Source organism: Orycteropus afer, unplaced genomic scaffold (assembly GCF_000298275.1).
Source record: "Orycteropus afer afer isolate SDZICR_OR568_19922 unplaced genomic scaffold, OryAfe1.0 scaffold00477, whole genome shotgun sequence".
In the NCBI taxonomy this organism is placed as follows: domain Eukaryota; kingdom Metazoa; phylum Chordata; class Mammalia; order Tubulidentata; family Orycteropodidae; genus Orycteropus; species Orycteropus afer.
Window position 1 is genome coordinate 1,879,693 of NW_006922064.1, and position 11,448 is coordinate 1,891,140.

General features: G+C 35.5%; 1 protein-coding gene across 1 annotated transcript in view; it reads left to right on the forward strand.

The window, feature by feature from the left end:
• LOC103209127 (histone PARylation factor 1) overlaps positions 1–11,448 on the forward strand; it is a 44,916-nt gene that overhangs the window by 10,905 nt on the left and 22,563 nt on the right. Inside the window, exons 2-5 of the mRNA XM_042782825.1 lie at positions 306–465; positions 3,217–3,406; positions 4,836–4,934; positions 9,250–9,400. Of these exons, the coding sequence (XP_042638759.1) occupies positions 306–465; positions 3,217–3,406; positions 4,836–4,934; positions 9,250–9,400 (600 nt within the window). The remainder of the gene's footprint in view (positions 1–305; positions 466–3,216; positions 3,407–4,835; positions 4,935–9,249; positions 9,401–11,448) is intronic.

Consider the following 11,448-nt stretch of genomic DNA (forward strand, 5'->3'; position numbering starts at 1 on the left):
GATTATCTTCTGTGTCTGTGTTAATTGGTTTCCCTATTCTTTGTTAAAGAGGGTCTGTGCAGTCTTTCTGCCTAGTCCGCCATCTTGCCGGAACCCTTCTTTCTTAACCATCATTTGTTACAAATTCTTTTTTCTTTTATCTTGGTCCAAAAGAATCCCCAGATTTTACTTGGCGATACCACTTACAGAGTTTTAAAGAAAACCTTTCTTGTAGAGTTAGGGAAACTAGAATGAACAATATTGTTATACACAGAAAGCTACTGAAATGATTTTTGGTAAACTAAATTTGGTGTGCCTATTATCAGTGTGAGAAAACGCTTGATGTGAAGAAAAGTAAGTCCTGTGAAGCTGATATCTCCAGTGACCTTCGAAAAGAAGTAGAAAGTTGTTATAAACTCTCTCTGCCTGAAGATTTCTATCATTTCTGGAGGTTCTGTGAAGAACTTGATCCTGAAAAGCCAGCTGGTGAGTTGCTCAAGATTCATTCTTCTGTCTGTACAAATGGAAAAAACAGCTTAATAGAAAACTGGACAAAGGATATAAACAGTTAATAGAAAAGGAACAATTTTAAAAGTGTTTCTGAGAAGAGAATATAGTAAGAAATAGAAATTAAAGCCACAATAATATGTCCTGTTATCAATAATATTGGCAAGGGTAAATAATTTTACTATATGATTTGATAAGTGTTTAAGGAAAAACAAGCATATTCCTATGTTAGCAGGAATATTAGTACAATTTAATCATTCTGCTTCTTAGGAACTTGTCTTTGGATTATGTGACCCAAGAATTATGTTCCAGGATACTTATTGAAGCAGAAACCAGTAAGCAGCTTCAATGACTATCAGTAATGCATCTATTCAGTAGATATTCATAGTTTTAAAAGAACGTGGCAGATTTTTAGTAAATTATAAAATATTATGCCTAAAATAAGTGAAAAGAGTGTGGACATATACACACACATATCTATATACCTTTCATGTACTTCTATCTCTGAAAAATGTACAAGAAACTGATAATGGGTTGTGTCTGTGGACAGGAAGAGACAGAGTTAGTTACTTTTCACTATTTGACATTTTTTATTATTTGAATTTTTTAACTAACATGGAATGGAGTAGGCATGTACTATTAATGGTAATGTATATTGGTACATACTCTGAATTTTGACAATGTATCAAAACACTTAAATTATATAGCAACTTCTCTGAAAATAGTCTTGGCTGTGTATAAGCATTTACCTGCAAAGATGTTCATTACAGCATTGTTTAGAATAGTAAAGAAATTAGAAATAAAAACTGTCCATCAGTAGGAGAATGAATGGATGGGTATGTACCTCTTTCTAATAGACTATCATGCAGCCATTAAACATGGCTTAAAGTAAATTTGATGGCATGGGAAAATACTCAGAAAATATTAGTGGGGCAGGATAAAGGACAAAAAGATTAGAAAACAACTCACTTTTAAAATTTTTATATATTTATATTTGTTCATACAAAGAACTCTGGTGGCATAGTGGGTAAAGCATTTGGCTGCTAACCAGAAGGTTGGTGGTTCAAACCCACCAGCTGCTCTGCAGGAGGAAGATGAGGCTATCTACTTCTATAAAGATTTACAGCCTTAGAAACCCAGTGGAGGTCTCTATGAGTCAGAATCAACTCAACAGCAGAGGGTTTTTGGGGGGTGGTGTGGTATATTTATTCATAGGAGAAAGTGTGGATTTTTTTTTTTTTTTTCTGTATATCAAACTATTGAACTCCTAATATCTCTGGGTAGTGAAATGGGTGGTTTTAGTTTTCTTGTTACTTGAAAAAATAGTATACCCTATCCTAATCTCCAGCTAAGTTGAATTATTTTTCCTCTTCAAAATAGCCTCTCTCCCTGCCTTTACTCACAGGTACCTCTTCCAAAAATTTTCTTCCTCCAGGTCCTGCCTGGAGTGCTTACCTTGCTTTCAGAGAAGCAGGGAAGACCATCTGAAGTTAGAAAATTATACATTTGAACAGACCACATGACTTTGTGGTTTTATTTTACACTCTCCCTCTGTGGTCAGTAAATGGAGAAAGAAGATGGAATCATGGAGGGTTGTTGTTAGGTGCCATGGAGTCAGCTCCAACTCAACAACTCTATGTACAACAGAAGGAAACACTGTCCAGTCCTGCTCCATCCTCACAGTCCTTGCTATTCTTGAGCCTATTGTTGCAGCCACTGCATCAATCTATCTTTTTGAGGGTCTTCCCCTTTTTCATTGACCCTCCACTTTACCAAGCATGATGTCCTTCTCCAGGGACCAGTCCCTTATGACAGCATGACCAAAGTACATGAGATGAGATCTGGCCATTCTTGCTTCTGAGGAGCATTCTGGCTGTCCTTTGTCCAAGACAGCTCATGGTATTTTCAGTATTCTTCACCAACACTACAGTTCAATTCTTCATTGCATCAATTCTTCATTGTCCAGCTTTCACATGCATGTGAGGCTATTGAAAATACTATGGATTGGGTCAGGTGTACCTTAATCTTCAGAGTGACATCTTTTGCTCTAAATAGGCCTTTTGCAGTAGATCCAGGGTTAGGGTTGGTCGCATACATTGCCAAGGAGGCAAGGGAATCTAGAGTGACAATTAGCTGACATAGAGGAAAAGCAGGTGCCTTCTAGTCAGTTTGGAATCATGACTACCTCATGTGTGTCACATTTGAACTGTGCTCCACAGGGTTTTCATTGGCTGATTTTTCAGAAGTAGAGCATGTAAAGTGCTTGTACCACCCAGGGAAGGGTGGGAAACATTTTTTTTTTTTTTTTTTACCTTTCCTAATCCATACTCATTTGCTGTCTATTTGTCTCTCCCAACATGTGTGTGCTATAAGTATTTGAGGCTGTTGGAAGTGTAGTAATGAGACAAGGTGTTTATACCTCTAATATTACTGTAGGACTATAGACTATAGACTCTCTTGCTTTGGCTAAAATAAGAAACAGAAGGAATGTTTGAAATCTTTAGCTAATTCAGTGGCAAATGTAGGAGGAAATCCTAAGTGCTTCTCTGGCTTCTTTTCCATTGAGCATTTATAATTAACATCTTCATATGTAACTGAATACTTTTTTTTTTTAAACTTTGGAAACTCTTTTCATAAAACAATTGATTATAAATAGTTTGCTAATGAAAGACATTATTTTCTCTCTCCCTCCAGAAAGATACTTTCAAAATAAATTTATTTTATTTATAGATTCACTTTCTGTAAGCCTTGGACTTCATTTAGTGGGTCCTTATGATATCCTTGCTGGAAAACATAAAATGAAGAAAAAATCAGCAGCCCTGAATTGTAACCTTCACTGGAGGTTTTACTACGATCCTCCTGAGTTCCAGACCATTATTATTGGAGATAATAAAACTCAGTACCACATGGGATATTTCAGGTAAAGAATTTTTTCTCCTCTAAAATATAATTTATGTCTCCTCTAACCAGTATAAATGGACATTCATTGACCTCACCCAAGGTGAAGGGCATTGTTTCCCCTTATTGGTGAATATATGGGCCCCCTCTTGTTCTTGCTATTGCCATTTTAAATGGGTAAACTGTAGGATGGATAAACTCTTTAGGTTTAACCTCACTGGCTCATCCTTCATGATTATCAACTTTTTTTCTTTTGGGTTCAGAAGAGACCCCTTAGCCCAAAAAAGATAATTTAGAACAGCTGCAATGACATAAATAAGCCATGTACTTCCAGTGGCCAGAGTGACAGCTGGTAGTTAAGAGTGGGTTCTAGAGTAGACAGCTTGCTCCCATTGTTTACTAGTAGGTGACCTTGGGACAGTCATTATTCTCAATTTCCTGTAAAAATGGGGACAGTAATTATACATACTTCTTATGAATATTATGAGGAATAAATTAATTCATACAGGATCTCAAAGTTTTGAGAAATAGTGGTAGCTTGAGGGAAAATACTTTGTCCTGTTACATCAGTAGAAATGTTGCCATTTAATGTGGTGATCAACTGTAAGACATTTACAGTTGAGAAAGTAAAGAACAGTGCCCAGGGAGAAGTAAATAGAGTAAAGCAGGTGTTTATAAAATCATTAAGAACTAACAAAGCAATAATGTTAGTGGGCATGAGAATTGAGACAGTGTAGATTCTGTTTCTGGCTCTGCTGTTAACTTACTAGGACCTTGGCAATGTCACTTAATCTCTCTGTATTGGTTTCTTTAATTATAAAATAAAATAGTTTGGCTTTATACATGGGTAAAATCCTATCAAAGAACTGTGGTGGTGTAGCAGTTAAGGCATTTGGCTATTAACCAAAGAGTCAGTGGTTCGAACCCACCAGCCGCTCTGTGGAAGATGAGGCAGCCTGTTTCTATAAAGATTTACCGCCTTGGAAATCCAGTGGGGGTCACTATGAGTTGGAATTGACTCAGTGGCAGTGAGTTTGGTTTGGTTTGGGAGGATCCTGCCATCTAATGTTTTGTAGCTCTGTCCTGTTTTTTTTTTTTTCTATTTTTATGTTTTTCCTTTTTTTTTTCTTAGAGACTCTAAAAGTAGGAAAGAGATGATGGTGTATAATTTCCCCTATTTTTTTTTTTTTTTTTTTGACAGGTCTTCATCCCCTTTCCTTTGTATTTGGATGTAAAATACCAGGTTCTAAGAATCTTAATTTTAGTTTCTTTTACATAAATAAGATTTCCCATAACTATTCCTAAGAAATCTAGATCTTAAACCCAGAAAATTTATTCCAATTGAAAAAACAAACAAACATGTATAAATTGTTATCTATAGACCTAAAGCTCTAGTTGCCTGATAATATAAATTATGAGCAATTAAATTAATAATACCTTTTACTTAACAGAGATTCTCCTGATGAGCTTCCTGTGTGTGTTGGTACAAATGAAGCGAAGAAAAATTGTGTAATTGTTCAAAGTGGAGATAATGTGTTTGCTGCAGTCAAGTAAGAAAATATTTTATTTTAATCTCTCTTCTATTTACAGTTAAATATGTTTATAATTCTTGTACTGTGTCATTCCATTATTAATGGCTATAGAGGTAAGCCAACAATTTTAAATTTCTAGAGATCATTTCCATGGCTTTTCCAGAACAGAAGTGATAGTTTGACTCACACTCATTTTCTGCTACTTTCTACGGAAAAAAAAAATCCCTCTCATATAACTAATTATTTAATGAAAATTTTAATCTTGAACTCAGTTGGCCCAGGGCAAAATCAGAAGATTTCACGGGTCTCCTTTAGATGTCTGGTTTTAAACACTGTCATTAAGAGTTCAATGTAAGGACTCATTGTGTATACTTCAAACAGAAAGATTTAATAGCAGCTGCTTATAAAATCATTGGAAGAGCTGACAGAACACATTGAGCTTCCAGGAATGACAGTTGTACTGCGGAACTAGCTCACCAATAGAGTTTATCTCTATCTCTGACAGGAAGCTGGGACAAGACTGCTTCCATAACAGAACTGCCAGTTTCTTGGGGAGTCAAGAACTACTGCCTGTGCCAGGACCACTCTGTCTTTGGCACAACCTATGCCAGCAGAGCCCCTTACCTCCCAATACCCATGAAGTTAGGGAACAGATGCCAAGATCTCCCACTACAGCTGCTGTAGAGCAATCACATGCCTCTATAGCTGAGCTCCCTGGTAGAAATGGCATCAGGATGGCCTCTACCTGAATCCTATCTTTCAGATTTAAAAGATTTGTATCTGCTTGAAAGAAGCTACCTTCCTATGGAGCCTGAAGAGTAATACGGGAAATGTAGCAAGCTGTCTTGTGTACAGTTAGGAGGTTAGAATGCAGTTGAGTGAGGCAATATATCAGCCACAAACATGATTTGAAGCCATTTTGAACAGTTACACAGTTTCAATTGTGAGGAAGTGAAGAAGGCAGTTGTTACCAGTTTAACTGTAATAAGGAGATTATGTTTTGGATGACCTCTTTTAATACTGTACCTTTAAACCAAAAAAAAAAAAAAAAAAAACCATTGCCATGGAGTCAATTCTCATTCACTGTGAACCTATGTATTTCAGAGTAGAGCTGTGCTACGTACATACTCAATTATTATAATCTTATAGAAGTAGATAGCCAGCTCTTTCTTCTGCCATTGTGCTGTGTGGAGTCAAACTGCCAATCTTTCAGGTAGTGGTGGAGCATAACTCACCCAGCGACCTTACCCTACCTTTAAAAAGACAGTAGTCCCTGTGATTTAAGAGTATTTGTAGCAACCAATTCAAACTAAGTGAATTTAGTGCTACCACTAAACATGCTAGGTACATTTCTGTATATCACTGCATTACAGATGTCCATAAAAAGGCTTTTCCTTCTCCTCTAATCTTCTGAGATTTATATAGAATGTTGTGTAATTTAGACAGTTATTTTAAGCCCTTTACATTTACCATTCAATTTAAATTGGTACCATCTGTATTAGAAACTGTAGTTGTTTATTTGCTTATTGTTTTATCTCTTCCACTAACACATAAGTTCTATGATGCCAGAAGCTTTGTCTCCTGAATAGTGCCTGCCACATGGTAGGTGTTCAATAAACAAGTTATTAATTCTACAAATACTATGGTATTTCCATTTTTAAAATTTATCTTGTTAGTGTTACTGTGTTAAAAATTTTCTTTAAAAAGAAAGATAACATAATAGTGCTTAGATCTAAAATGATCCAAGACTGTTCTGGTGTTTCTTTAGCTTTTTGGAAACAAAGAAAAAGAAAATCCATTGGTGATATTATTTATAATATAGGTGAAGACCAGCAAGTGAATATTTGAAGAACTAACATTACTTCATACAAAAGTATGTTTTTTGTCTCTAATAATTTATCTCAAACATAGGGATGAGTGATTACTGTGAGATATAACTGTCTGAATACTTTTTAAGTATTAGAACTGTTTCAGTATTGGGGAGACTGACCTTTATTTGAATCAGCCAATTTTACCTTAATTTAGCTTTTTTCTTTATCGACCTGAATAAGGCCTTTCAAGGCAGATCATTTGTTATAAACAAATTATTTTTATGTCCATGGAGATTAGTTTTCAGTGCAAGATTTAATAGTAGCCAAGAAATACAAATTAAGCCAGCAAAGATTAGTAAGATTGGTAATGGTGGTTATGGTATAAGGAACTTTACTGATGTGTTGATTGGAAAAACCTTTATAGAGAACAGTTAGGAAAATGTTTAAACAAACTTATTCCAATACTAATGAGAGCTAAGATTTCTTAGCAGTGATATAATGTCAGTATCATTTAAGAATGTCGATGATAAAGCAGAAAAATTAAATCTCTACCATTGAGTATACATCTTTTTAATATTCTGTGTGATGAAATGTACGTAGAGAGCACTTCTGCATGTGAAATACTGTGGTCTGTCTAAAGGGAAACCTTTAAGCATCACAAAGCAGAGTATTGGAAGGTAAGTTTGAAGCTGAGAGACAGAAGCTTAATATATTTTATGGGGATAGTCATAATAATGTATTAAATATGGGCAGACAGTTAAGGACCTTGAAGTGTGGTGGAAGTCTTCATAGAAGGTATTTCATCAGGGACTTGCTGGATGCATGAGAATTTACTAGAAAGAAGGGGAAGAAGGGTATCCTAGACAAGGGAATAATCTAATGCCTGAAAATATGGGAAGATGTAGCACAGGGTACTTGAAGGGCTTCTGTGCCATGTCAGAGAGGTTGAGGAAGACCATAAGGATTGACTTCTATGGGCCTGACATGATTAAATTTGGATAAGTTAAATATATTCTCTTGATTTAACTGGTTATGATTGAAGGTAATTTCAGTATAATCATATGTACTGTAATGAAAAGACAGTCATTGTGGTGCTCTTAAGTTCCTCAGTCTCTGTGGCACTTTAATCTGTCCTTAATAACTTCATTACTATTAACCTTCTATCTGCTCCACTGACAAAAGTCTTAACCTGTTTATGATAAAATGTAACATATCATCAATGTCCTGATCTGTGAAACAGAGATAAGAACAGCACCCAGTATAAATGTTCTCAGCCCTTTACAGTGCCCAGCCTGTAGCAAGTCTCCAAGGTTGAAAGTGAGCAGTAGAAATTAGTTTCCTCCTTGGAATTCTGTACTGATTACAGAGGAAGGGAGGATTGTTTTCTCTGGGTTGTCTTAACTGAGTGCTGGCAAAAATCGTAACTTGTGAACAATAATATAAAAAAATTATTTCTTAACTGGCATTAGCAATATATAGTAGTTTTCACACTTTTTTTTCCCAACTTTTATTGTGATTTGGGTAAAAGTTTACAGAGCAAATTCATCTTCCATACAGCAGTTCACATACACTTTGTCTCATGACATTGACTGTGATCTCCCACAATGCAACAGCTCTCCCACCATAGCCACTTCTTCCCTGTGTCCTTCCTTCCCATGCACTCCTGCCACCTGAGCTGTCTCCCTGTGCATACACAGCCCTTCTATTCTCCCAAGATTGATCTCTTCAAGGAGTGTATCTACCTAATGTAAATTGTTCAGCTCATATGCTTGCCTGTCTTTTGTTTGGCTGGAAGCTACAGGAGTGGGTTCAATTCCAGACCTGAAGGGCAGCTAGCGGCCATAGTTTCAGAAGTTCCACCAGGTTCTATCAAACCAGCAAAACTGGTCCCTTTTTTTTTTTTTTTTAATGATTTTGAGTTTTGCTCTACATTGTTCTCCCACTCTATCCAGGATCTCCTACATAGACCCCCCTCCAAGTGGTTGACAGTTTTCACCTACCTTTAAAGATTACTTTGGATTGTACTTTTATGTAAGCTTATAAAGTAGCTTTGCTCTCTTTTTACATTTTCTAAATTTAACTTAAATTTGAAAGGTAAAAATTTTTAAAAAATGCTGACTTTAAACATTATAACAGTATAAAATTCCTTTTTGATGTCTACATACTTTTTCTGTTATACCACACTTCTCCAAAATATACTGTATCAAGTGATGTACTTTATAACTTGAATGAATTTCAGCTTTTTCAATCTCTTTTGCCTTTATCATAGACATTATAGACATAATACAAACTTGAATCATGTTTGCTATTTATGGGACTGGAAGCTTTTTATTAATACCATTTTTCCCTTGTTTGAAGAAATCCGTTAGTGATTTTGAGAGAACTGTTGGGATAATTATTTTGTAGACTTTTTCTTCCATGGAATTTAAAGTGTTTAATTTAGTTCCTTTAACATCCAGTGGTCTGTATACTTGGTGCAGTGGCCTGCAATATAATGATAGCTTTTACATTTTTTTTTCCAGATTATTTTTGATGAAAAAAATTAAAGAAGTAACAGATAAGAAGAAAATTAGTCTTCTGAAAAGCATAGATGAAAAACTCACAGAAGCAGCCAGAGAACTGGGGTACTCACTGGAACAGAGAACCGTGAAGATGAAACAGAGAGATAAGAAAGTATGAATTCACATTAGCCTCTGACCATTTTGGTGTTTAACAGATTTTCTTCTCTTTATTCCCTGCCATGTTCTCTCATTCTTGTCTTCTTTGGGCCAAAGGTAAAGAAAGCTGGAGACAACCCCTCAGGGTCTCCTCCATAGCTGTCCAGGACCAGGATTGCCAAAAGGCTAGTACTGAAGCAGGAGTTGGATAATTTCTGAAGGCTGTTAAAAAGGCTAAATCAGTCCCATTCTCATGCAGGTTACATGTCACATTACTAGTGATACTGTTGCTGTGGTAACATAACTCAGTGCCAATATTTACCACTCTTCTAATCTTTCTTCATCAGTTAATTATTTCATAAGGTTAAGTGAAAGCAGCTGTATATATAATGATGTTCACTTATAAAGTATTTTTTCTTAATGGCAAAGATGCCTTGAATTAGTGCAAATAGTTTTTAAGGGGTAGTTTTGTAAAGGTATGCCTTTGAGTTGATTTAGTTAAGGGCTTCAACTACCGTTCCCTTCTGGAGACAGTATATATTAAGATGTGTTAATTTTCCTCCAGTAAATCTGTGTATAAGCAGCCCTACTTCCCCTTCATCCTTCCTGATCACTTCATCATATTTCTTTTTGTATGTCTCCTAATGCTTGCAGTGTAAGAGGATTGTTTTGTAAAGCAGTAAATGTTTTTAGGTTTTGGATTCTTTTGGTTTTGAAGTTAAACACTTCTGAGTAAATTAACAGAAAAATGAAAAATTTTGCTTTGGGAGAAAATGAGAGTCCATTCTATCTGAGTTTGTACTTAAAACCTCTGGGGAGGAAGGGCATTTGTAACCTTACGTGGAATGAGGGCTCCTTGACCTCATACAGCCTTTCACCATTGTCTACAGTGGCTAGCTTATCCGAATGTTCTACCCCAAGTGAAGTACTCATTCCTCCTGAGTAAATTAGGTACACTACCTTCCTGTACTTGGCTATTGAAAATCTCACTTCAGTTCCTTCTGTGATCCAGCTTCCTCTGTAGGGATAATGTTCTGATAAGTTGTGGACACTAAAATGCAGTCTTAGTAATCCTCTTTCTTTAATACTAAAAATGGAAATAATTTCTAACAATGTATCTTTTGGTGAAACTCATTTCATCTGTATTTCTTAAATTATTTTAGAATTTTATGTTGTTATGTTACCTTTCTACTTATCATAGGGAGCCTTCCCACTTTACATACCAAATAGCTGTTAGCAAAGTCTTTAATTAGAGCCCTGTTTATTTTTCTACCATCAACTATAGTTTGTTTCAGAAGAGTTTTCCTTAAGTCTTTCCCATAACTAGAAGGAAGGTATGATTGGAGTTTAAATTTTATAAGTATGTATTTATCCTGACCCTCTCCCCTCTAAAGGTATGTATGTATTTTCACAATCTTTACATCTATTAACTGTACCAATGACCCTAAGAGATACCGGGGTGGCACAAACAGTTTTTTTGGTTTGTTTTTGTTTTTGCAATTAAGCTCATTTAATCAGTAAATATGTTTGGGTGGCTACCTAGTAGGTGTTGCGATACAGTGATGAACAAAGAAGTTTGATCTTTTAAGACTTTCTGTAGGGGCAGAGAATAAACAAATAAATACATGTACATAATCTAAGTATACAGTGAAACTAGTCAAAGCTGAAACTCAATGGGACTGCCTTGTTTTTCCAAGTCTCTCAAGTTTTCCACCTTTGACAGGGTGCAGTCTTAGCACTTTTCTATTGCTCATTTTATTTTTGTTGTTTTTGTGATCCATAAAATTTTCTTCCTTTTTTTTTTATATTGTGGTTTGGGAGAAAATTTACAGAGCAAATTAGTTTTCCATTCAATAATTTATACACATTTTGTTTCCTAACATTAGTTGCAATTCCTTCAGTGTAACAGCACTTAATGTCTAAAATCGTAAGTAACAAGGCAGAGACTTAAATTCACATCTTCTGTACTTAGAATTCTTTCCACCTCATCTTCTCTCTAATTAGCTACATTCCATTAGGTAAATCCCTTTGCTTTTTATACCTAGATTTCTTCATTTTTATTTT